Source organism: Hippopotamus amphibius, chromosome 3 (assembly GCF_030028045.1).
Source record: "Hippopotamus amphibius kiboko isolate mHipAmp2 chromosome 3, mHipAmp2.hap2, whole genome shotgun sequence".
Taxonomy (NCBI): Eukaryota; Metazoa; Chordata; class Mammalia; order Artiodactyla; family Hippopotamidae; genus Hippopotamus; species Hippopotamus amphibius.
In genome coordinates this window covers 94,014,260-94,041,987 of record NC_080188.1, presented here as the reverse complement: position 1 = coordinate 94,041,987, position 27,728 = coordinate 94,014,260, and the positions used below count along the sequence as shown (strand labels likewise).

The following is a 27,728-nucleotide window of genomic DNA, read 5'->3' as shown; positions in this document are numbered from 1 at the left end:
TCAAATTATTTATTTTTAACTCAAGTAAAGACAGGCCACTGCACTCATTTCCTCGTCTGTGTCACTTGATTCATCTTTCAGTTCCAATTTCCCTAAATCTCTGTCTACAGCTGTAACAGTTTTCTTCTTACACTTCTTAGATATTGCATCATTAGCACAGATTTTTCTCATTTTTATGTTTGGCAGTTTCTTCAGATCAAAATCCCATTCCCTAGACAAAAGAGAGAAAGCAGAGCGCTGGTGAGGGGTGAGGTAGGGAAGTAACAAAGTCAATATTCAAAACTAAGCAGAAGAAAGTTTGTAAATTTACAGCAGATTCAAATGCACCAGAAGGAAACAATATAAACGCACTAAAAAAAAAAAAAGGTTCCAAGAACTGAGGTTTACTTTTTCCATACTTATTGTACTTTCTCATTAATCTACAAAAGCAGTTAACTGCACACAGAATTCCACATACTCAAAATTTCCAAAACAATGCAGGAAAATATTAGGCAGAGAAGTTACAAGGAAACTCTGTTCCATTCTTTTATTCTCCCTAACCTGAACACTTCCCTCCATCAGGACATATGGTATCAAGAATCTCAAAAGCAGGAACTATATCATCCTGGAAAATCTCCAAAACGCATAGTCAGAAAAGGTTTGTCTTTTCACATACAATGGTAAATCGCAGTTCAATTTAGTAATGAAACAAGTCTTATGGTTATAATAGAAAACCTTCAGTTTCTCAACCTCAGCTTTTCTGTGATAATCCTATGTTCAATTACTTTACAAGCAATGTGAAGATTGTTTTGAGAACTGAACTCTAATGATACTAACAGTCTATGCTAATTTCTTCTCATTTCTGGCTTTCTTTGGGCGAGACAGAACATATACTGTTTTAGGAAAAAAGAGAACACTTATATGAGGGTGAGTCAAAAATTATCCACACTTTGGCTATAGAATTTACTTTAACTTTTAGAAAAGACAAATACATCATTTTGACATAATCTCCTTGCTTTTAAATACTCTTTTTCCATCTGTCAACAAGTTTTCGTATTCCCTCATTAAAAAATGTTTCAGGCTGAGATGCAAGCCACGAATGCACCACTGTCTTCACTTCTTCATCAGAAGTGAATCTCTGTCCTCGTAGAGCTGCTTTCAGGGGACCAAACAGGTGAAAGTCCGATGGAGCAAGATCAGGACTATAGGGAGGATGCTTTAACACCTCAAAACGTTTTTGCAGAGTGTCGACAGTGTGGGCAGAAGTGTGTAGACGTGCATTGTCATGCAAGATCACAACACCCTTGGATAGCAGTCCTCTGCGTTTAATCTGAAGTTTAGGCTTCAGCTCTTCAACAAGGACCTCACTGTAACAAGCACTATTGACTGCTGAACCTTTCTCCTGATAATGTTCCAATACTGGCCCTTGAGAATCCCAGAAAAGGATAAGCATCAATTTTCCAGCTGATGACTGACTTTGGAACCTTTTCTTGGCTGGCGATTGAGGATGTTTCCATTCCATACTCTGCCGTTAACTCTCAGGCTCGTAGTGATGAATCTACGTCTCATCACCAGCAATGATTCACTTTAAGAAGCTTTCACCTTCCTTAGAGTATTGGCCCAAATTTTGTTTGCAGATATCCAAACTGTTTATGCTCTTCCATGAGTTGTTTTGGTACCCATCTCACACAAACTTTTCAAAACCCAAGTCTGTCGTAGATTACTTCGTTTTGAGGTGTTAACGAATGTTAACGTTTTGAGGTGTCCATCTGTCAATGAAAGCTTGCTGACAGATCGACAAAGTGTATTGAAAAGCACGGAGATTATGTCAAAAAAATGATGTTATTTGTCTTTTCTAAAAATTAGTTAAAATAAATTCTACAGCCAGAATGCAGATAATTTTTGACTTACCCGCATATATCTGATTACTTAACATTACAGGCAAAAAAAATTAATGTACAGTCTTAAGCTCCACTACTTATTTTATAAACACACACACATGAGCTAAAAAGTGAACCACTTTTTAAATATGATTGATAAATTCTATTAGTGCTACTATTTTATGAATATCAAATATTTTCTATGAATTCAGAAGTATAAAAATATAAAATAAGCTTAAAGGTTTCACATAATATGGACTTAAATTTATCTAATTTCAATTAAAATTTCAGACTGATCAACATGATCTAGCTAATACCAAAATGATTAATAAAAATTACTTTCTAAGGATAAAGAACCCACGTTTGAAAACTGAAAACTGGAAATCCTACTCACTGGTATCTCTGGTCACAGAGTGCTATTAGAGAGACCACAGAGCCAACTGGTTCTTTAAGATTTAACCATTTCCCCCACCACTTCCCACTAACCACCTTCTCCAGAAGGGGGTGCTGCAAACAGCATGGGGACAGGACTAAGGCATCAAGTCTGCTGCTGACAGTTCATCTTTTTGAAAAATAACAATTGGGGAGGAACAGTGATATCATGTTCTTTAAATACTATATTAAAGAATTATTAAGTATTTTGAAAAACAAAAGCAACAGGTCATTATCATTTCAGTGTACATCAGGCATTTCTAACACATGCTAAATAGGAAAATTAAGGGAAGGTTTTCTTTCCTGATTTTCTTTTTGTTCTAATATCTAGACTCAAAGGGAAGAAAGTTTATCTCATATATTTTACATGCAACTTCAAAGAACAAAAGCGACAGACTCACCTAAAAGTTTTCAGATTACCTGCATTTAAAATGTCTGGAATCTCTGGAAAAGAAAATAATTTATATCTATTAGGCAATGTTTTCTATTACAACATTTATAGTTTCCTTGTTTATTATCTCAAAAACAACACATAATATCTGACAGCAAGAACATCCAAAGCAAAACAAAATCTCAAAAGCATAATTATAATGCTATAATGAAAAGTAAGTTTTGTAAGTATAAAGCACTTATTTTAAGAAGGTGATTCAGAAAGAACACTATTAAATAATATATTCTACCACAGAATCTACAAAATAAATCTATCAACAAAATAAACTCTGTCCTTTTAAATCATAAAGGTACCTGGCAAATTCTAACTATCAATCCCCTAAAACAACAGGCTCAGTTGTTTTATATATTTTCTTGGTGAAAGGTGCAATTTTTTCAAGTACATACTTTGCTTTGGCAAGGCAAAGTCTGTCTGAGGAATGCAAGGATTATTTGATATTAAAAATACTATTAAAATGTAAAAAAATTCTGAATAAACTACAATCAATAGATGTTCAATAAAGCTCAATAAAATTTAAGCCCATTTTATGCACATCAACAGATGAATGGAGACATCCCTGGTGGCGCAGTGGTTAAGAATCCACCTGCCAATGCAGGGGACATGGGTTTGAGCCCTGCTCTGGAAAGATCCCACATGCCACGGAGCAACTAAGCCCATGCGCCACAACTGCTAAGCCCATGCGCCTAGAGCCCATGCTCCGCAACAAGAGAAGCCACTACAATGAGGAGCCCGTGCACCACAATGAAGAGTAGCCCCTGCTCGCAGCAACTAGGGAAAGCCCGTGTGCAGCAGCAAAGACCCAACACAGCCAATAAATAAATAAAATAAATAAAAACAAACAAAAAAAAAACAGATGAATGAAGAAGATGTGGCACATATATACAGTGGAATATTACTCAGCTATAAAAAGGAACGAAATTGAGTTATTTGTAGTGAGGTGGATGGACCTAGAGTTTGTCATACAGAGCGAAGACAGAAAGAGAAAAACAAATACCGTATGCTAACTCATATATATGGAATTTTCAAAAATGGTACTGAAAAAAAAAATGGTACTGATGAACCCAGTGGCAGGGCAAGAATAAAGATGCCGATATAGAGAAAGGTCTTCAGGACATGGTGGGGAGGAACTGGGATGAAGTGAGAGACTAGCATTGGCATATATACACTACCAAATGTAAAACAGATAGCTAGTAGGAAGCCGCTGCAAAACACAGGGAGATAACTCCACAATTGGTGATGACCTAGAGGGGTGGGATGGGGAGAGTGGGAGTAAGTTGTGGGAGGGAGGGGATATATGTATAAATACAGCTGATTTACTTTGCTGTACAGCAGAAACTGGCACAACAATGTAAAGCAATTATACTCCAATAAAGAGCTTAAAAAAATGTAAACCCATTTAAATAAAAACTAGGTGTATGAGAGTTCCTTATCATGATTAAGAAGTTTATCATAAACCTATATGCCTAATCATCCTTGTGGACACTGTTGCAAAAATTCTGGCCAATGGATAAAGTATTAAATAAAATCCAATATCAATTAATGAAAAAGGTAAAAATGTTTGACACAACTGTATGATGACTTTCATTATAGCTTCAGAAAATAAGAGTATGAGAGGTCAGGTGTTTAAAAGGTATAAATTAAGCACAATTTTATTTTATTTTTTTTAAGTTCTAATAAACTGAGGCAGGAATAGTTATACCACCATGGAGCAAGAGGGAGAGGTATCAGTATCTTGTCTTCTCTGAACTGTATCAACACAGCATTTAGTGATGATTTGCCCATATGTTTCTAGATGCTTGTAAACTTGTTAGAGCTGACAAAGCTTCTTTCACCAAACACATTCCCTGCGTCTGGAATAAGGACTGCGGCATAACTGGAAGAACACAAGGTCTGAGTTTTAGCACTGGCTCCACCACCAGTAGGTGTCTGACTTGGGCTGTGCTGTCAATTACTGTTAATTAACCTAGAAGCTCCAGGCTGAACAGACTGAGCACAGAGACCACTTGGGAGGCTGTCACGATGGCAGAGCTGAGACGATGGTAGCGGGAGCAGCAGTGCAAGTCATCAGAGTCCATTCTGCTGATGAGCTGGGTGTGGAATGTGAAACTGTCTGCAGGGTGTCTGACACGAGCAACTGGCTAAGTGGTGATGTCACTGACTGAAAACATGGAGCTTGCAGCAGGAGCGAGTTTTAGGACAACAGGTGGACTCTGCTTTGGGACATAAGTTGGAGATGTCTATAAGACATTCAAGCAAAGATTTTGAGAAATCCAAATTTGATAATTCAAGTCTGGAGTTCTATGGACAAGTTACAATTGACAATATAAACTTGGAAGTTATGAGCATTTAGATGGTATTTAAAACCACAGAACTGAATGACATCAACTCAGGAACTGGTGTAAATAGAAAACAGAAGGGGCCCAAGTACAGGGACCTGGGTCAATATTTAGTTTGAGAGGCTATGAGCAGGATTCAACTCAGGACACTGAAGTCATGGCCAGTGAACTAGGAGGAAAACCAGGAAAGGTCAGGGGCTTCTACCCAAAATAAAAGTGTGACAATAAATGAGGGGATCATCTGTATCAAACACCACAGAAAAGCTGACTAAATGAGAGTCAGTGCCCAGTACAGATATTATTTGTCTTAGCAACTTAAAGGTAATCAGTGACAAGGACTTCTAGTTGAGTGGTGGCCACAAAAGCCTAATTTAAGGGAGTTCCAATAAAAATGGAAAACAAGGAAACGGAGATCACAAGCACAGACAAATTTAGGTGAAAAGGACACAGGACTGGCTGAAGCTCTCCCTCAACCTCCTAATATTCGATTTTATGTCAGGCACTTGATACACGAAATCTCACTTGACTTTTAAACAACCTGGGAAGGAGGTATACTATTTACCTCTATTTTTAACTGGAAGGTAACAAGGCCAGGGAGTGGCTGAGAAATAACTTGCCCTGTTATATAGTAAGCTGTAAGGGTTTAAGTCCAGATCTATCTGGTTCTAAAGCTATTCCGTTGTTTCTTCAGTGAAGAAACTCACTGCTTGGAAATGATGAAGAGGAACTGCCATCTACTCAGGGTCCCTAGCGTTACTGAAGGTAAGTGCCTGACGTCAACCTTCTAACTGCCGAAGCATCCATTGCAAAGACATTCAACTCAGTGAACCTACTGCCAGCCTCTGACATGGCTCCAGCAGAACAACCAGGTAAGAAGCCAGGCTGCACCCCCAACCCCCGCCACGAAGTTCTCCTATTAGAAAGCCCCAGGTAAACTAAATAACTGACCGCTTGAGCGACCCCGTTCTGCCTTCTGGCACCCTTATAAAGCGTGAACCCATGAAATCCCTGGCATCCCACCTATGCCCCTACTAAAGGCAGGGCCCCAGGTCCCTGTTCCCTCCCTCTTTCTCTGCTGGAGAGCTGTGTGGCCCTCAGGCATGTCCTGTACTGTCCAGGACCTGTTAGCACTACATCTTGTTTTTTTCAAAGCTTCCGGCTGGCTGCTGCTGGGGCGCACCCTGCAGTCACAGTAAGAACACCAGGCTGGGTCCAGCCACAACACTGGCTCCAGTGGGAGAACGCTTGTGGGCGCTGCCCCAGGCCTTCCTGGCCCACAGCACTACTATCTGCAGGCTGGGACCACACAACAGTTATCCACAGGATGTTTCCTTCAGGGTCCTGTTGTTATTATTAAAGTTTAAAAACCTAATTTTGCTTTAAATATTTCATTTACTGTACTTTCCAAGCAAATCCACACATGAATGCCTATAAGGACCAAGCAGGGAATGTGAATGAAGGAAGGTTTGGGACCACTGAATGCTCAAGTCTAAAGGACAGCTGCTATTCTGCTCTAGCAGATGATGCTGCCCAACCATCTCATCATGTTTTACAAGAAGCCAGAAATCCACATTTTTCTGGTGTAATCAGCAGAATTTTTTTAATATTGACAATTAATGAGCCAATCAAACACCATTTGCAGACCATGGGCTGTCACCTGCTTGTGGGCTTTTTACAAGTGCCCTCTCCTCTCCTCCTAAGCGCCTGTCTTCAGACAGTGTTGTCTGAAGTATGTTCAACATATTATCTTCAGGAACTGTAAGAAATGCTATTGCTAAGAAAGAAAATTTGATTTATATAATTTCTGAAGAAAGGCTGCAACAAGTATGGCTCTTTACTATAAGAATTACACAGACAAGGACACAATACTTACTCTAAAGAAACTTCGATACGGTTGGAGACAGCAAGTAATAACTCTAGAACAAAGCAAATTAAGTACATGCTTGAAGGGAGAGGAAACTACTGTCATGGCAGAAAGACAGGTCACTGTCAGAACTGACAGTTTGGGGAATGCAGGAGAAAAAAAGAATGAATTCAAAAATGATTCCAAATACTCAAAAGGAAAAGAACTCAAAGGAAGAAAATCAAGCTAAACTAAACAAACAGAATAAGTAAGGTCAAATCTGACTGGAAAGAAGGGAAGGCACGTGTGCACACACCGAGGCCGTAGCCCGCGTACTGCTGCCGCTCCCGCTCCATGGTCTGTTTGATGACCGCCTCCCGAGAGCAGTGCCGCCTGCCCTGCCGGGCCTTGATGCTGTTGTGTAACTCAATCTGCTCCAGCTCACTGCTGAACCGATTTAAATACCTGAAAAACAAGAAAAATAATCTGATTTACAAAGTCTCTGTTTGGCTTACATTAGTTCATTTAAAACATAATCCCAGCCTTCGCCTGTCCCTTAAGTTTTCATATTTCTCTGAGTTCCTTAAGTTCTCAGACCTTCTCTTGGTAACTCAACCATTTTCAAAATTCCTGTGACCAAATCAAAGCCCGCCATTAAAGTGTCTATTAAACTCCAGACCCTCATACCCAGCCACCTCCTGGATGTCTCCATCTGTCTTAACATGTCACACCTGGCCTCGCCTCTGTGCTGCCCCAGGTGCCCCCTCCAGGCCCGCTCCACCCCCCGGCTCCCTCCCTCATTCACCCAGCTGCCCAAGTGAGGAACGTCAGTGTCCCCTTTGACTGTCTCCCTTTACTCCACATCTAAGTCTTCATTAAAGACTGGGACTTCTACCTCCTTAAAATCTCTGCACTCTCATTTCTCTTCACCACACTGCTCCCACCATCATCTTTTGCCTAGACTCCTTCACCAAACTCTCAACGGCCAAAGCCTGGCCCCCTCACCCATTTTCCTCATTCTTCCAACTGTGACCTTTCTAAAGTTTAAATGTGACCATCTCAGGTCCTCACTGTTAAAAGTCTCCTATGGCTCCCACTGTCCTTGGGTAAAGTCCAGCTCATGAAAGATCTCACTGATATCTGAGATCTTTCATGCACTGGTTGTTTACCCTGCCTGTCACAATTCCCTCCTTGAACCTATTATTTCAGTATTATTAAATGTCTGGCAGATCACTAAATGTGTTGCTCTCACCACTGGGCCTTTCCAATCTTGTTCTCTCTGCCTAGAGGCTCCTCAAATTATCTCACCTCAATCTGCTAACCCCTATCTTCAGATGTCAGTTTAGATGACATTTCTCCAGGAAGCCAAGAAACTGGGTTAACTACCACTCTGAGGCCCAGAAAGGTTACAAACCTATCAAAATGGCTAAGCTAGTATAAGAATCCAAAGTCTTGATAACAAAGCCCATTTGCTCGTCTGTAAATCTAGAATAACTCTGTATCTTGAAGAACCAAAGTGGGGAATTCCTCTTACTGACCCTTTGCTCATAGCATGCCCAGTGTTTACCTTTCAATTAATTCACAAGCATCTCTCTTTGAATATCCTACTTTCTTGGGATCAAGATGATTTTGAAACCACTGCAGTTTTTCACCTAAAACAAGTACCGAGACAATTCAACATCATAAGTCATCACTTAAGCAGAGGTACTCATTATAGCTTTCAACATCAGTGTGTTTAAAACAGTACCAAAATTCATTTTAAAGTTAAATATAAAGTTTTATGTGGGCTCAAAGCTAACTAAACCAGTCTGTCAGAAATCAAACTGTCACATTTTAATTTGGGGAAGAGACAAGGGTGGGAGGGATGCTTTTCTGTATATATTTCTTACTCAGTAAGGATACAAAAAATTTAAAAAAAGAAAGAATACTCTAACAGAACATGAAGTTCTAAGTATTTATAAAGCAAAGGATTGAATTTGTCTGAAATAACAAGAGTCTGATTAATGAAGAGGATGGTATCTGGTGCACATTTAATAAGCAGCAGGCACTATGTCAAGACCCTTATGATCCTATGAGGATTATTAGTATTTCCATTTAGAAGAGAAAGGTTAAATAACCTGTTCAGGGCCTTGAAGTCAGTAAATCCCCTAAGCATACAGGATCTGCCAGATACTGGGCAGAATGACTGACATTTATTATCAAAGAGCTAACAGACCTCATCCTTAGGAATAAATCTGACCATTGGGGTGTCACTTTCAATTAGATTTCTAAATATTACAAATCAAGAAATGGCCCTACCCAGGATTACAGATAAACTGTTTAGAAATACTATTCTATTGCCTGATAAAGCCTTAGAGTTAGTGGTTCAAATACCCTTCGTTTTAGTTATAAAGCCTAATAGCTACTCTTCTGAAATCTCAGACTTGTCAGTACAAACTAACCAATAATAAATTTGACCACACCCCCACACACACACAAAGACTGTGACACTGAGATACAGACTGAGGATATATATATTCACATCATTAAATATGAACTGTTGTTTCCAAAATCTTTCATAGTTCTAATGGTCAGGGAGCTAGAATTAAACTTGAGAGAGAGAGACAGAGAGACAGAGATGGATTAAAAACAGGTAGGTAGACACTAAACAGATTCTAGAAAACTGAGCTAGATATTATTAACACTGTTCTAAGAGTTTAATGATTGATTTTATTTTGTTTTAATCTGGTAGAGAAAATTCACTTAGATAAAAATAGTATTTCACTAAAGTCAAAAGAAAATAGGTATAGGGAATAACTTCAAATTAGTAAATCCACTTACCAATAAGGTTGAGACGCAACGCCTTTTCATTCTTCAGTCTTGGGAGAAAAAGTGTGTATGTGTTAGAAAACTTCCAAAGCAAATTTTAAAAAAATCTGTCAAAAACAACAAAAAGAACAACTACCCAAAGAATCTTAATTTAGAGATCATTCTTTTATGCATATGAAATTAATTTTTTTAATGAAGAAACATTGAACACCATGCTTCTCTTTTAAATCACTGGAACAAAATGTTCTTAGAAACTTTTTTTCTGCTCTGCAATGACTACATGATACCTATCAAACAAATCGCTTTTGAAAACACAAAGGAAAGCTTGACTGGATTTTGTAACATGCAGAATATTTGTGCACAAGAGTAATGAGGACCTTCTAGAAGACTGAGTGCTGCCACCAAGACCAAAATGCATCACTGTCATCTTTTAAACTTCAACAAGAATAAAACAGAATGTTTACTTTTCATAAATTTGATAAGAATTATAATAAATAACTCATTTACTCTCAAAAAAATGGCCTAGGTGATATACACCTCCTGTTGTTGCTATTCTAAATTCTAACTCATTCAGAAAAGACCCTTGGATGCTAGTTTTTGCAACGCTTTATGCTAGCCACTAGGGATATAGCAACAAAATAAAAAAACCACTGTCCCTGCCCTAACAAAGCAGACCAGATTTACCCACCCACTTTAAACAACTAGAAAAGTGGAGAAATAATATGAAGCCTTTATAAAAAAAATTAATTAATTAATTGGTTGTGTTGCGTCTTCGTTGCTGCATGCGGGCTTTCTCTAGTTGCGGTGAGTGGGGGCTACTCTTCGTTGCAATGCACGGGCTTCTCATCGAGGTGGCTTCTCTTGTTGCAGAGCACGGGCTCTAGGCATGCAGACTTCAGTAGTTGCAGGGCATGGGGTCTAGAGTGCAGGCTCAGTAGTTGTGGCACACGGGCTTAGCTGCTCCTCGGCATGTGGAATCTTCCCGGCCCAGGGATCAAACCCAAGTCCCCTGCATTGGCAGGCGGATTCTTAACCACTATGCAACGAGGGAAGTTCCAAACTGAAGCCTTTTTATTAAAAACTTTTTAGCCACAGAATGGGAGAAAATATTCACAAAACAAGTAACATACAAAAGACTTGCATTAAGAATACACAAACAGAGCTTCCCTGGTAGTACAGTGGTTAAGAATCTGCCTGCCAATGCAGGGGATGTGGGTTCAATCTCTGGTCCGGGAAGATCCCACATGCCTCGGAGGAACTAAGCCCTGTGCGCCACAACTACTAAGCCTGCGCTCTAGAGCCCATGAGCCACAACTATGGAGCCCATGCTCCGCAACTGCTGAAGCCCGCACCCCTAGAGCCCGTGCTCTGCAACAAGAGAAGCCACCACAATGAGAAGCCTGCACATTGCAACAAAGAGTAGCCCCCCGCTCTCTGCAACTACAGAAAGCCTGTGCAAATACACAAATAGTTTCTAGTACTTAACAACAGAAAATTCAAAACCAAAAGGGAAAAGATTTTAACAGACTTTTCATCAAATCAAAGACATAAAAGTGAACAATAAGCACATAAAAATATATCATTAGTCATAAAGAAACACAAATTAAAACCACATTGAGATACTACTGTACATCTACTAGATTGGCTAAAATCTGTGTTAAAACTGATAATACAACATGTTTGAAAGGAAATGGAGTGAATGTAACTCTTACATACCAGTGGTGAAAAAATAAAATGGTACTATCACTTCAAATAAGGTAATTTTTAACATAGTTAAAACATTACCCCACTACATCATTGTTTCAAACAATTTCTTAGAAACTCAATTTCTTATTTACTTAAACATACATCTACTGTATGACCCAGCAATTCCAGTTCTAAGAACTGAAAGAAAAATGTTTTATGTCCACAAAAACACACGTACATGAGTGTTTATGGCAGCTTTATCTAAATGAAATAGCAGGGGTTTTATCATTTTTGCTTAAATGTCAGCTAGGAACAAGCTGGGCTTTGAGGGCCACGTGGTTGGTCTGTCAAGCTACTCATTCACTGTAGCCTCCAAGCAGCCGCAAACAACATGAAAGGAATTTGGCACAGCTGCTTTTCCAATAAAACAAAATTTTTTTTAATAAAAGTGGGTGGATAGCCATTTAGTTTGCAGACTCTGAAAAGAATCAAAAGCTATAAACAATCCAAACGACAATCAACAGGTTACTGGATTAAAAAGCTGCATATCCATACACTGGAATACTACTCAGCAATTAAGAGAAAGACAACTAATGCACGCAGCAACATGGATAAACTTCACAAACATCATGATAAGTGAAAAAAAAGGGCAAAAAAATTACATACAGCATGATTCCACTTACATGAAACACTAAGAAAACAAATCTCCTCTATCAAAATAAAGAGCAAATCCACAGGCGCCCGAGGCTGGGGCGGTGGGCTGAGACCTCACTGGGAAGGGCTCTTTGAGGATGAAAACGCACTGCATGGATACTCATCACAGCGCTTACACACGTGCACTTCAAATACGTCTACTTTGTCGTGTCTTATTTATACCTCGAAGTTGATTTAAACAAAAATAAAGAACACTTCATAACAAGGTAGAGAATGGCTTTCAGAAGAATTCATTCCTTTCAAATCAGCCTGGAAGAGTCTAGTTAGAAGTCGAAATTGCTACAGTTCTGAATGAATGCTCTGGGGGCCTGAACTACAGTGGGGTGAAGCTGGGATGAAGAAGAGGAATTTGAGACTAATTCTCAAAAACAGTTGTTTCCCAGATTCTTACCCATTATGCTTAGTTTCTCTATGTTAGTTTCCCCATATTAAATCATCTTCATTTGACATCTAGAGTTCTTTGCTACATACCCAATGGGACAAAATATGATAGAACACAGCAACAAGATGTTGCTCTGCTGGGAAGCCATGAGATAAAGCTAAGATCATGATATAGAACATTTGCTGCCTATGAACTGTGCATCACTTGAAATGTACTAGTCTTCAAACAACATCAGTTCTTTTAATGGAACAGAAGCAGTATTTTATGTAGTCCTAAATCAGAGCATTCCAGTGCTCAAGATCAAGAATGTCTGACTCTTCTATCCGCTGCTATCCGCACCTGCACCATCTTCAGGTCATCAGAGCCCATCTCTAAGAGTCTACCTTATGAATCCAGCAGGTCGGGTCTGTACCCTCTACCTCTGTCAAAGGCACTGTGCCCTAACAATATTCACCCTGATATTCCCCTACCTCTCTCATTCTCTAAAAATAAATCTGAGGAAGTAGTACAAAGAATCCTGGGTCCTGTGTTAGAGAACAGAGACCAGACACTCGAGGCTGCCTGGCTACCCTTCTTCCTCATAAAACCAAGTATCTTTGGTAGGCAGGCACTGCCAGAAAGTGGTGACATCTAAGTCCCCAATGATGACTCATGCTGGTTCAATATTCACACCCCTCTCCTCCCTGAGTGTGGCTGGACCTAACAACTCACTTCTAACAAATAAAATAGTGCAACACTGACGGATGTCATTTAGAAATGACGCTACAAACACTTTCTTTTTTTTTTTTCTTTTTAACTGAGCCAGTGAATGGTGCCTTTATTCTGAGGCTGAACAACAATGGACTCCCTCCCTTGGAAGTGCTCCACTCTCCATTTGTGGGGAAGCATGGGAAGGAAACCTGCAGCCACTCCTCCTCTTCCCTTCCACCCTCCCAAGGGCTCACTGTCACCCCTCTCTAAAGTCACTGTCCTCTCTTCAAAGCTCTTTTCCCCACCAAAGTTCCTAAAGGCCAGGCAAGGCTAACACCGCACTTCTGCAAGAAATGGAGCTTATATTACAGGAATAAAAACTGGGGAGGCTCCACCTCTTTCCTCCCTACATCTGTTTATTGGGAAGCTGTGTATATTTGATAGTGGGGAATAAAGGTACTTGGAAAACCCTGCTAACCACCTCCCATCCAGACCTCTTCTCACCAGCACAGTCTTCAAAGCGCGGTGGGAAAGGTGCTTGGGTGGAGAGACAAAGGGCCTGTCTTGAAGAGAGTTGTAGAGAGGGGCAAACAGGCTCCTAGCCCAGTGGGGGCCCAGGGGGTGGGGAAGGTGGAAGATTGGGAGCAGGCCCCAGAGCCTGAGCTGGGGGATGGGGCCTGGGTGAAGGGCAGGCCTGGGATCTGGTCAATCATCTATACAGATCACCTCCCCGGCTTGGGGCTCTTTCCAATCCAGCCTGTCTGACACCAGTGCTCCCACCGTTTCCCTCTCCTTCTCCCCCAGGACTGGAGGGCAGTTGGCGGTGGCTGTGAGGAAGGACCCCGCAGGCACCTGGCTGTGACTGTCATCCGTCTTGCTCTGTCTCAGAGCCTCTGCTCTGGAGGACCCATGCTGCCATGCTGTAAGTAGCTCACGTGGTGAGGAACTGATGTCTCCAGCCAACAGCCGTCACAATGGGTCTGTTGACTACCATGTGAGTAGCTTGGAAGCAAAACCTCCCTATTAAGCTCTGCGATGAATGCAGCCCCAGCCAACAACTTGACTGTGACCTTGCAAGAGACCCTGAGCCAGAAGCACCCAGTTAAGTGGCACTGGGATTCCTGATGAGAAACTGTGTTTGTTTCAAGCTGCTGAGTAAAGCAGTAGCTGATAAATGCTGTTTCTTTCCAAGAAGTCACAGGTACCTGACGTTCAAGCTAGGTCCTGTTAGTACCTTTTCTCTCATCTTGCTTACAGCTGCCCCAACAGTCTGAGTATCTTGTTACCAACTCTGTTTTGAAAATATCACCATTTCTGTCTTGCTGGAAGTACTGCTCTAGGGCAGGGAAATGAGCAGCATTTCAAGATGCTATTTGTGACCACGCTCCCATTTAATTAAATAGGACTCACGGTCACTGATGCTTCTATTCATGACAGGTGTAAGCCTGTTTCCTAAAATGTTAGACACTATTAAAACTGTATATCTGTTTGCTTCTGGGGCCATGACTGTTACCCTGGTAACTTGTTTACAATAAATAGGAAAAAAGAGAAAGCTCTCAGTCTGTTTAGGACATCGCCCAAGCAGAAGAAAATTATATCTTTCAACTCTGTACTATATTAAAAGAGAAACTTGGCCAATAACAGAACTTCTTTAGGACAAGTTCTATATATGAGATTAGCACATTTGTTCTGTTTTATCCTTAGAAAATGTTTCTGTGATGCTGACTGTAAGTCAACATTAAATCAGTGCATAAGATCCTGAATACGCTTGATAACATATGAACATCGCAAGTACTTACAGTGAACCAATGCACTTAATCATATCCTAAAGCATTATTTCCTAAACTACTGCATGTATACCACTGGTGCTAGGTACGGCAATTTTTAGGTAGTTTATACACACAGAATTAAATAATATTTAATCAAATGGTAAGCAAGGTACTTTTCCTCTCATTTTCTTTGGACCCTTTCCGATTACGTTAAGGAGAAAACTTAATGTTAGTTTATTTTACAAGTCTTCTAACCTTTGCCAAATCTTTCTACCAAAAATAAGCAGGCATGCCTCAAGCTCAAACCACTTAGGGAAGGCAATCGTATCTACTTGGTTTTAATAGAGATAAAATGTCTCCTTTGAAAACAATAATATTTAATGGAAAATAATTTTTAAAGAAATTAAAGACTACTATAAATCAGTGCCAGAACCAGCAGCAATAGCATCAATATTACTGGAAACTTGTCAGAAATACAAAATCTTGGCCTTGCCCCAGACCTTCTGAATGGAAACCTCTAGGAGTGAGGTCCCAGAAAATTATTTTAATACATCTCACAGGTGTATCTCATGTATACTAAAGTTTGTGAAATACTGGTATAGGTGATAGCAAAATCAGGTAAGTAGTATATCGTGTCAAAAAGATACAGAAAAAAATTAATGAAAGTGATACATAACTGATGTTTGAAAATTACTCTTAAAACAATATTATTATAATAACCTTTAATGTACAAAAAAAAGACCCTTCCTTACAAAAAATAAAGAAAATCTGACTATACTATCATAGTACTTCACTATTCAAGAAAACTTCCAGCCAAATTACTGTAAAACAGCTAACTTCTATATATGTCTTGGGCAAAGAACCAACATATAACAATGAAAGTGCTGGTTTCTATCAGCTAGTATGCAAATGTATCTAGCATCATTAAAATGCTAAGGCTATTCTAAAACAATCAAAATGATGATTTCTATCTTGATTTCATAACTTCATTTTAAGGAATTTTTTATTTGTTCCCATAGCAGTTCCTGGGGATTCTCACGGGCCACAGATGGAGGGAAAATAGGCAAATTGCAGTGTGGGCTGCCGATCAGAGAAGGGAGGCTAAGGGACAGGAAAGGGAGAAAAGAAGGGGGAGCTAATGTAGCAGTTGCCTGAGTGATGTTACCAGCTGAGGGTAACAAAAGGCTGACCAAAACAATTTAAAGGGGAAAACTAAGGAATGGAAGGTCCACAGAGGGCTTTGAAAGCTAGCTCCAACATACTCCTGGGAATCTAGAATGCCACGTGTACATTCATGACTGTGTTCGCGCCAAAGAAAGATCTGAGAAGGTCCTACTTTCTCACCTCTGGATAACCCCGAGGCTCTGTGCAAACGAGAAATGAAGTCTATAAATTGCCTGCTGGAGCACTGAAAGCACATCCAACAGACTAAAAGAGCCCCTCAACAACAGCTGACTCATTACTTAAGGCAATTAAGGAAATCCCTGTCCAAACATTACCTGACCACTAATTTAGCAGAAACTGCAAAGGCTGCACACAACAAACAGACTTTACAAAATTAGTCCAGGAAAGTCACAAGTAAACAACAACACAACAGCAAGCCTAACTGAGGGTGGGGGTAGGGCATGTCTGATTAACAGGATTGTCATACTGTATTACTACTTAAAATGCCCAGCTTTGAACAAAAATTAGGAGACCCACAAAGAAACAGGTAAGTATGGCCCATACGTAGGGGTTAAAATAGCATACAATAGAAACTGTTCCTGAAGAAGTCCAGAGGGTTACAAACATAAGAGCAAGTCAGTTGAAATTACCCAATCTGGGCAACAGAAAGGGACACCAACATATGCATAATGGGAGTCACAAAAGAGGAGAGAGAGGACAGAAAAGATATTTGAAAAAATAATGGCCCCAAACTTCCCAATTTGATGAAACACATTAATCTACATGCCCTAGAGGTCTAATAAACTTCATGTCAGACGAACTCAAAGTTCCACACCTAGGTTTATCATTGACAAACTACAAAGACAAGGGAGCAATCTTGAAAGCATCAGGAGAAAAGTAACTCATCACATACAAGGGATCTTCAATAAGATTAACAGCTGATTTCTAAACAGAACCGTGGAGGCCAGAAGGCCAAGGGGTGACATTCCAAGTGTTGAACAAGAAGACTGTGAACCAAGAATTCTATACAAGGTGAAACTTCAAAATGAAGCACAGTCTTACAGAAATGAAGGAAAAATTAAGACATTCTCAGATAAACAAAAATGAGAGAATCTGTCATTTTCTGAATCCACATGAAAAAATAAGGAGCACCAATGAAAAAAGGTAATTACATAGGTAAATATAAAAGATGGTATAAATGTATTTTTGCTTGTAACACTCTTCTTGCCCTAACTTAAGACAACTGCATAAAAACAACAATTATGAAATTATGAGCTTACAATGTACACAGATATAACTTATCTCACAATAATAGTACAAAGAGGGGCGTCTGAATGGAGCTATAGTGCAGCAAGTTTTTTCTACACTATTGAAATTAACTTGGCACTAATCTGAACTAGATTGTTTTCAATTTTAAGATGTTAGTTGAAATTTCCAGAAAACTCATGAAAAAATAAATACATATAGTGATCTCCATTTTACTATATCAAATTACTAAATCAATTCTCAGCTCTAATTTAACAAATGATACAGGTTGATCAGTATTTTCTCTTTGAAACACTATCTTTTTTTCCTCCTTCTCAGTCTCACTTATTGGAGCCTCCCCCTTTCTCCAACCTCGAAATGGTTGAGGGCTTCTGGACTCAATCCTTGATGCCTTCTCTTTCCGATATTCATTTACTCATTACGTGATCTCACCGGGTCTCATGACTTCGAGTCTCACCTAGATGCTGACGGCTCCCAAATTTGTGTCTACAGCCCTAACCTATCCTCTGAGCACTAGACCCAGCACATCCGACTGCCTGTCCATCCCTAGTCTTCTACATCCAATAGGCACTTTAACCTACATGCCTAATACATGTCTGCATGGCTCACTGGCTCACATCTTTCAGCTCCCTGCTCAAATGTAAGGTCTTCCGAGAAGACTATCCTATGTAAAACAGAATCTATCCCTCACTCTCCATCCTGCAATCCTTTTAAATTTTTCTTCACTGCATTCATCACAACCTACTTATATTTATATGAGGGTGAGTCAAAAATTAACTGCATTCTGGCTGTAGAATTTATACAAGTTTTTTTTTTGCTTTAAAGAACTTTTGAGATACAACTGACACATAATAAACTGCAAATATTTACAGTGTACAATTTGGTATTTTTTTTCTTATTAGTAATGTACATATGGCAATCCCAACTCATTCCCCCCCAACCCTCCCCACTTTCCCCTCTTGGTTGTCCATATGTTTGTTCCCCATATCTGGGTCTCTCTATTTCTGCCTTGCAAACTGGTTGATTTGTACCATTTTTCTATATTCCTCATATATGTTAATATTCGATATTTGTTTTTCTCTTTCTGACTCACTTCACTCTGTATGACACTCTCTAGGTCTAGCCATGTCTCTACAAATGTCCCAATTTCATTCATCTTTACAGCTGAGTAATATTCCATTGTATATATGTACCACATCTTTTTTATCCATTCATGTGTTGAAGGACATTTAGGTTGCTTCCATGTCCTGGCTATTGTAAATAGTGCTGCAATGAATACTGGAGTGCATGTGTCTTTTTGAATGATGGTGTTCTCTGGGTAATATGCCCAGTAGTATACAAGTTTTAATATAACCAAAGTGTGGATAATTTTTGACTTGCCCTTGTATATCTGTTTTAGGTAAGCTCTAAGAGCTGAATCCTTGTTCACTGTTTTACCTTAGTACACAGAACATACTTAAACATTTATTAAAAGAAGAGAAAGGGAATATTGATTAGAGATAAATGTATAAAAGGACTTTTCACCAATGCATAATACCAACAATGAAGATACTTACTTTTCCTTTTTTTCTTGTTTGTGGGCCTCTCTTGTAATTTGAGCCGCTTTTCTACTATATGGATGGATGACTTTTTTTTCTTGCCCTACACTTTTTCCCTTTGGTGCTTTAGGCTAAAATAAAGAGAAAGATATGACACACACAGTCAGACACATAAATGACTTCTGTCAAAAAATTTTCTTTAGAAATAAAAATTTAGAACAGTAATATGAAACAAATACTGTGAGCCAGAAATACTACACTAGGAATCAGGAAATACGCCACACTCAAAATCTTGGTTTCCATGGTCCTAACAGAAATGATATACAGTTGACCCCTGAACAACACAGGTTTGAAATGCACAGGTCCACTTAAATGCACTCTTTCCTACAGTAAATACTACAGTGGTACATGATCCATGGTTACAGAGGAACTGTATATATGGAGGGTCGACTATAAATTATATGCAGATTTTTGACTGTGCAGAGAGTCGGTGCCCCTAACCTCTGCATTGTTCAAGGGTTAGCTGTATTCAGAACTTTCCATTGATGTAAGAAAATAAAGAAAGGGATAAAGTCAAAAAACCCAGCTCTTCAACTGTGACATTTTCAAAGCAGATTCAGAGAATGCAGCTAGTAAGGAGACTCACAGTTGAAAATTTGTGTCACAGTTAAGAAAGTTATGAGAGGGTAGAAGGAACACAGGATGTTAATGGGAGCCGGACTGTAGAAGCTGCAGATGGAACAGAGTGGGCAGTGAATAAAGCAAAATCATAGGAAATGGCTCATAGGAAATTAGGAATAGAGGAAATAATATAAGCCATCTCAAAATTAGCACGTCCAAAAGAACAAATTATTTTCCTACCCAAGCCCTGAGCCAGTTAACTAGGTCCTCTAAACTAGCTGTCCAGCATTTCAGTAATTTTTTTTCCCTACATAATTCTGCATCTCATATCTGACGTATATTACTTAGGAATTTTGTTTGGCTCCCTATAATAGAAAGCCAAAATAATAGTGGCTGAATCCAGATAAAGTTTAGCCCTCTCATGTAAAAAGGAGGAGCTAGAGGCTTTGCTCCACGAGGCCCTGAGATCCACACTCCTTCCACCTTGTTATCTACTAGCCTTAGGCTATAACCTCATATATAACCAGAGTTCAAAATGGCTTAGCACCAGGTCTATAGTCCAGCCAGTGAGAAGTAGAAAAGAAATCGAAAGGCATGTTCCTCCTATATTGTATATAAAGGAGGATTATATAAGGGATTAGTAAGTATAATTTTTATTATCACAAAAAGTACATGATTACAGAAGAAAAAGAGGCTATTAGGGACAGCTAGGAGTCTAACACACCTAATCCTCAAAAAGGTCGTGTTTCTAGAATATTGTCTCCAAAACTACTGTCACTGCCTTAATTCAGCCTCATGAACTTTCAAGATTAGGATGGCCTTTAGATTCTCACTGCTAGTCCTTTTTTACTGAAAGTCACAGAGCTTACCTTTCTAGAACACTAATTAATAAAGTCCTCCTCCTCTGCTAAAGAGCTCCACTAACTCAGGTCCTAAACCCTTAACATGGAAAACAATCTACCCCAACTTACTTCTCCAGCATTATTTCCCATTCCTCAAAAGACCCTTTATCCCATTCTTACTAACTTCTCACCATTTCCAGAACATAGTTTGCTGTTTTGTTTTGTTTTACTTCTGGAGACTGTACTTGTTGCTACCGCTGCCTACAAAATCCTTTTCCTTACTTGTCCTTTGATAAGAGGCAGCTCAAAGTCACTTCCTTTGTAAAACTCTCCAGGCGGAAATGACCACCTCACTCACACATGTATTCATTTCAACAAATATTTACTAAAATAGTTAATAAATATTTAAATATTTACAGTTAACTTCTTGATAAATCTGACCAAAGAAGATTAACTCCAAATCTGAAACCCAGGATGCCCTGGAAGCTGGTTACAGGTATAGGAATATAAAGAGTAAAACTATCACAAAAGAGTATGTGCATTCTTTTGTGTGTCTCTCTGCCCATGTGGAGGGAGGAAGGAGAAAGGAAGGTGTGGTAAGGAATTTTTGTGCATGAAGCATACCCTATGCCAATATGTACGCCCCCCACCTCCCGCCCTGCCCTCGCAGAGTGTGAGCTGGACCTAGTGGCTCACTTTATTGACTAACCTTCGGCAAAAGTGATGAGGTATCAATCCCGAGATCAGGTTATAAAAGGACCCTGGCTCTGCCTTGCCCACTCTTTTTTGCCCTCCTGTGGCTCACTCTGATGGAGACGAGCTGTCTTGTAGTAAGCTGCCCTAGGCAGAGGCCCATGTGACAAGTAACTGAGGGACACCTCGGCCGACAGTCAATGAAGAACTAAGGCCCTCTGCCCAACAGTCCATGAGGAACTGAATCCCACCAAGAATCATGTGAGTGAGCTGAAGAGGGGACCCTTCCCAGCTGGGACCTGAGATGACACCACAGCCTCCGGTTATACCTCGACTGAAACCTGTGAGACACCCTGATGGAGAGGGTCCAGGTGAGGATCCTGATCTGTGACCCACAAAACCCAGGAGACGATAAAATCTGTTGCGTTAAGTTGATAAGTTGTAGGATAGCTTGTTAAAGAGATAACTAATGCAAGACCAAAAAAATAAAGATCTCTTTGAAAAGATATTTTTATTCCATATATTCCAACAAATAAAATGCTTTAAAAAACGAAACAAGGTCACAAAAATCTCAAGAAAAAAAGATGGTCTTTGAGGCTATAAAATGTAACTAAAGTTACAGAGCTGTGTAACACTGCTTTAGCAGTATGTCCAAGTCTATAAAAAATTTCCCTTAAAGATTTAAAAACTTTCTTTAGAACCAGAAATAGTTTGATACCCTTGGAGTATAAAAATGTCTGCACAGCTTTAGAAGATCTCTGTTAAAGAACCTCCAAGACTCAGTACAAAGAAAATACAAAGAAACTGAACTTATATTCTGACTCATCTGTAGACTATGACGCCTTATAATAATTTAGTCATGAAAAGGTTGCCTCAAGGCAGGCTATAAATATATAATAAGGCACAGAAACATGTATCATAAAATATTAAACTTCAAAACAATTTTACTTTTCAATATATTAATTAAAAAAAATGCTTCAACATGAGAAAAATGAAGTAAAACCATATCAATAAAAATTAAACTATTAATTACAGTCTATTCAATAAATATTTCTTAATTAAAAAGCAATTAATCTCCATCAGTCAGGGCTTCTCCAAATTTATTTTGTAAAACATCTGACAATTCTTAAAAAAGTATACAATGTAAACATATAACAAAACTGGGGGGGAATGGTTAAGGTGTATTTTTAATTAAAACTTAAATATTTTATGTTTCAAAAAGCACCAAATTAAACTCTCAAAGATACAGCAAAAATATATTTTTTAATAGGCATCACAGACTATTCTGAAAACAGAAACTTTTGAAAGTTTCTGGCACCACAGAAATATTCCAGTTAAGAAAACTGGTATTAAAAGTCTCTCTTACATACACTCTTTAGTGATTACTTCAGAAAATTCATTACAAACTAGTCTTTGGATTCATACTTGAGAGTAACAAAGAAAACACACAAGTAGTTTAGACAAACAACACAGCAACAGAGAGAGAGAAGTACTTCAGGGACAATATGCTTTAAATATTCCTGTTAAAATCATAAATAACAAAAAGGATCTCTTCCTAAAAGACTATAAAAGCCATCAGAGAAACTAGGCTCAACTAGAAACAAAAGTGTCATTTAGGATGGACCTAGAGTCTGTCATACTGAGTGAAGTAAGTCAGAAAGAGAAAAACAAATACCGTATGCTAACACATAAACATGGAATCTAGAAAAATGGTAGAGAGACACAGACATAGAGAATGGACTTGAAGACACAGTGAGGGAAGGAGATACTGCGACATAGTGAGAGAGTAGCACTGACATATATACACCACCAAATGTAAAATAGCTAGTGGGAAGTTGCTGCATAGCACAGGGAGATCAACTTGAGCTTGGTGAAGACCTAGAAGGGTGGGATAGGGAGGGTGGGAGGGGATATGGGAATATATGTATACATATAGCTGATTCACTCTGTTGTACAGCAGAAACTAACACAACACTGTAAAGCAATTATACCTCAATAAAGATCTGAAAAAAAGTGTCATTTAGACTGCCCAATTCAACTAGAAATGTAGAAGAATGATCATTTTACCAAACACACTTAAGGTGCACAAAGGTATATATAAATACTTGGGGGAAAAAAAAAAAGTAAAGCCATTCCTAGAACTGAAAAAGTCACTTAACATCAAAGATATGACAGGAATGTAATGAACTAATTAACTGTATCTGCACCTTTTTTTTTTTCAGGGACACTACCCTGAAGAACCCTAGGACATTTCCCTTGCTTAACAGATAAATTTGATGCCAAGGACAAGTGTCAATGACAAATACCTAGTTAGGGCACCCAGAAAGGAACTTAGTTCCCCACATAAGACTTGCTAAATAAACCCCATTCAACTTTCAAGGACCAAGTGACTTGAGACCTATTTGGTTTTTAAGGATAATGCGAGCTGCTGTAAAAAGAACAGTTTGGAAGGAGGTAGAGTAAGAAGAAGCAAGACTACTGAAGTATTGAGGTCATTAGAAAAAAATGACAGTTGAGTGGCACAACGGGGGTGGTAGTGAGGATGGAGAGAAGTGGCAAGGTTTGAAATGTATTTTGAAGACACAATGACAGGATTGACTATGGACAGTGAGGGAAAGGGAAGAATCCAGTGTGAATCCCAGGTTTGCAACAAAGCCACCAAGTGGTCAGAACTCCCACTTACTAAGATAGGAATGGCACGTGGAAACAGGGGCCATCAAGAACCCACTTTTAGACTGGTTTAAGATGCCCTGGAGACAGCTAAGTAGAGATGTAAAGCAAGTAAATAAATTACAGGTGTGGCACCTAGAAAAAAGATCTGGGCTGAGGATACATATTTGGGATAACTTGGGGTTAAAGGTGATACTTTAAAGCCACAGAGATAAGAATCCCTTCAGTAGAAGAATAAGAAAAGAGCCTAGGGCTAAGCTCAGATGAAGAGATATTTAATAAGCACCTACAATGTAACAGGCATCATTATGAAATCAATGAGAAAAAAGATTAGTAACCTAAGATAAAAACAAGTCACAAGAAAGAGTATATATAAATCCTTTTAAAGTTTTGAAAATGTGTGCTCTACCTTAAAAGAAATGTAAACTAAAACTTCAATAAACTAAAACTTCAATAAACTATAATTTTTAACGTACAAAAATATTTTTAAAATGTATTTATTAACACTGCATTAGTGAGGCTGTGGGTAAGTTAGCAGTCTCACTAATAAGTGGGATGTAAATTGGTATAACCTGCTGGAGGGCAATTTGATAGTTCTTATCAAAATAAAAGCTGCACGTCTTTTGATCAAAGAACCCTACTACTATTAATCTAGTCGACAGACATATTCACATATGTACAAAGCAAATAAGAATAATCAACACAGCAGTGTTTGTAGTAGCAAAAGAATGGAAACAGCTTAAATGTCCATCAGAGACCTGGTAAATAAATTACAGTAAACGCAAACAATAGGATATCAGCTGTTAAAAAAAGCAAGAGGTAGATCTGTACGTACTCATAGATTGATGTCTAAGATCAGGTGCAACAAAAAAGCAAGGGGCACAGCAGTGTGTCTATCATACTGTTTCTATAAAAGGGAGTAGGGGGAGTTAGAGGACATATATGCTGTGACATTCTTGTGAAATATCTGAATGGTTATCTAAGAACCTGTGTTCTAACAGTGGTTGTTTCTCAGTTGAGCTAGGGAATGAGGTAACAGAGGTGGAGGCAGACTTACTTTTTGTTGCAGGTAGAATGATGCCCTCCCTCCCAAAGATGCCAATGCCCTAATTCCCCCACACCCATGGATGTATTACCACACATGGCAAAAAGGACTGTAGAGATGCCATCAAAGATCTTGAGGTGGGGAGATTATCCTGGATTATCCACATGGGCCCAAAATTATTGCAAGGGTCTTTATAACAGGGAGGCAGAAGGATCACAGTCAAGAGAAAGAGTGTGGCCTTCTCTTAAGGCAGATGTGAAGATGTTACACTGCTGGCTTTGAAGAGGAGGAAGAGGCCAAGAGCCAAGGAATGTAGGCAACTTCTAGAAACTGGAAAAAGGAAAAAGATTCTCCACTAGAGTGTCTTGAAGGAAGACAGCCCTGGCAACACCTTGATTTTCGCACAGTAAGACTCACTTTTGGACTTCTGATCTCCAGAAATGTAAGAGAATGAATCCGTGTTTTTTTAAACCACTGAATTTGTAATAATTTTTCACAGCAGTGATAGGAAATTAACACACATTTCATGGACAACCATATTTTCCTGTGTGTTTTTTTTTAAGCCATATACATGTAACATTACTCCAAATAAGTTTGGATACTAGGTAGATTTTCATTAATGTTTTTCTTTAGTTTTACTAACTTTCAGGAGCAAGTTTTTACTAGCAAGTAATCTCTTTAATATTTATTGCAGTTATAGGCGTAAAAACAGAAACAGACAAACAAAACAGAATCGAGAGTCCAGAAACAAACTCAGGCATATATGGCCAACTAATATTTGACAAGGGAGCCAAGAATACTCAATGGGGAAACGACAGTCTCTTCAATAATGGTGCTGGGAAAACGGGACATTCACATGTGAAAAAGATGAAACTGGTCCCCTATCTTATACCACTCGCAAAAACTAACTAAAATGGATTAAAGATTCAAATGTAAGGCCTAACTCGTAAAACTCTTAGTAGAAAACATAGGGGAAAAGGTTCCCTGACATTGACCTTGGCAAGGATTGTTTGGATATGACACCAAAAGCACAAGCAGCAAAACCAAAAATAAGCAAGTGGGACTACATCAAAGGAAAAAGCTTCTGCACAGAAAAAGAAATGATCAACAAGATAGAAAGGAACCTACAAGAGCTGGGAGAAAATATGTGCAAATTCACTTATCTGATAAGGAGTTAGTAACCAAAATATATAAGGAATTCATACAATTCAATAACAAAAAAGCAATCTAATTAAAAATTGGACAAAGGACATGAATAGACACTTTTCCAAAAAAGATATATAAATGATCATCAGGTCATTTACTAAATCAGGTCATTACTAAAGTTAATTACAATAATTAACATTTACTAAGCACCAGACACTGGGCTAAGTGGTTTGCATTAAATCTTCACAATTCTATGAAGTAGGCACTATGATTATTTCAACTTAAAAGAACAACTGAGTCTTAGAGGGGTTAAGTAACTTCACCAGGACCACAGTTTAGCAAAGACAGGTACCAAGCTCATCCTCCAGGACTCCACTGCCCACATTCTGAGCTCTTTGAAAGAAGTTTAGAGTAACTGATATAAAAGTCTAGATGGAAAACCTTCAGTTCCAAGCTGAGTTTAAATTCAAGAGAGGATGCAACAGAACCACTGCTGATGCACCAGAAAAGTGACAGAGCGGGAAATGTGCCAATGGAACAGATTTATATGCTGCTTTCTGGACTCATGACAACGCAATATGCTTCTACTATACAACACAGCCTGTCAAAAGTCAAGTTCTTAAAGTCAAAGACAACCACGGTCAAATGCCAATCACTCTCACATAATCCAACTACTAACGTTTTAATGTTCCACTTTGAAAAGGAGAGCTTAGAAAAGAATACTATAAAGAGCTTAGAAAAGAATACTATAAAGAGCTGGCCATCGCACATCGTGATAAGTAAAAAGAATAACTTTACACAAACGTGTATAATCTACAAAAAAACAAAAAAGACTGTAGACAGACACGAAAAATAAAAATACAATGAAAAGGAGGAAAAGAAAATGCAAAGTAACAGAGAAAGGGGACTAATAACATGGACACCAGAGTATCATAACTTTTAACCAGATTACAAACTTTTTTATGTTGTTTTTGTAAGGAATTAATTGAAAAATAAATATGGACAAGACATGTTCCTATTCAAGAACTGTTCTCTAGAACGGAAGCAAAAATAAATCGCAGATCTGGACTACAAACACAAGTGCAAGTATAAAGACAAGTAAGCAGAATTCAGATGCTGTTTACCTCTCAGTGGCTCCTGGAGATACAGGTCAGGGAGAACACAGAGGGTTTCTTAAAGTGAATGATGGATCAGCGAGGATAGCTGACACAGTTATGTTTACACTTAAACGCGCTACAGAAGCGCTCTCGCGCATTCACTACATTCCTAACAAAAACAAGGCGTCGGTGCGGTGGAGGGGATGCGGGCTGTGGAGGCAGGGTCCGGGGCGCGAGCGGGTCCCTGGAGGGTGGCGACCGGACGCGAGGACCGGCGACCGCGCTGTCCCCACCGCGCCCGTCCGGCCCGCGCTCCTGCACCGCCGAGGAGCGAGCGCACGCGGAGCCGCGGACTTCCCGCGGGCGGGGGGCGGCGGCAGGCGCCCGGCGAGTCCCGCAGGACCCGGACGTGAGCCCACGCCCGCGCCGCGCGCCGCCCGCCGCTCTCGCTCCGCGCCCGGCTCGCTCCCAGCGGCCCGACGCCGGCCCGCCCTCCCCGCCGCCGTCGACCGGAGCCTTCCGGGAACGGGTGAGACCCACCATGGCGACGTCCTCGCGGCCCGGGACCTCCGGACCTCCGACTCCACACGCGGGCACCTCACCTTCGGCGACAGCAGCGACTCGCAAGGTGACTCCGGCCGAAACCACGAGGGGCCATGGAAGCCGGGCGGACCCG

At 39.5% G+C, this 27,728-nt stretch overlaps 1 protein-coding gene across 1 annotated transcript; it reads right to left on the bottom strand.

Moving 5' to 3' along the window:
* Positions 1-27,728, bottom strand: TMA16 (translation machinery associated 16 homolog). Its single transcript, XM_057727285.1, has 7 exons — positions 27,593-27,728; positions 18,957-19,069; positions 9,742-9,779; positions 8,489-8,573; positions 7,238-7,386; positions 2,693-2,735; positions 1-211 (listed from the first exon to the last, which is right to left on the bottom strand). The coding sequence occupies exons 1-7, from the start codon at positions 27,593-27,595 to the stop codon at positions 16-18; spliced, it is 627 nt and encodes a 208-aa protein (XP_057583268.1). The 5' UTR covers positions 27,596-27,728; the 3' UTR covers positions 1-15.

Excerpts from the sequence above, each read along its gene's own strand:
- TMA16 (XM_057727285.1), bottom strand. Across the intron at positions 7,387-8,488 it reads GCTTGTGAATTAATTGAAAG|GTATTTAAATCGGTTCAGCA; the intron begins GTAAACACTGGG and ends CTTGTTTTTCAG. Across the intron at positions 2,736-7,237 it reads GTACGCGGGCTACGGCCTCG|AGATTCCAGACATTTTAAAT; the intron begins GTGTGTGCACAC and ends TTTCTTTTCCAG.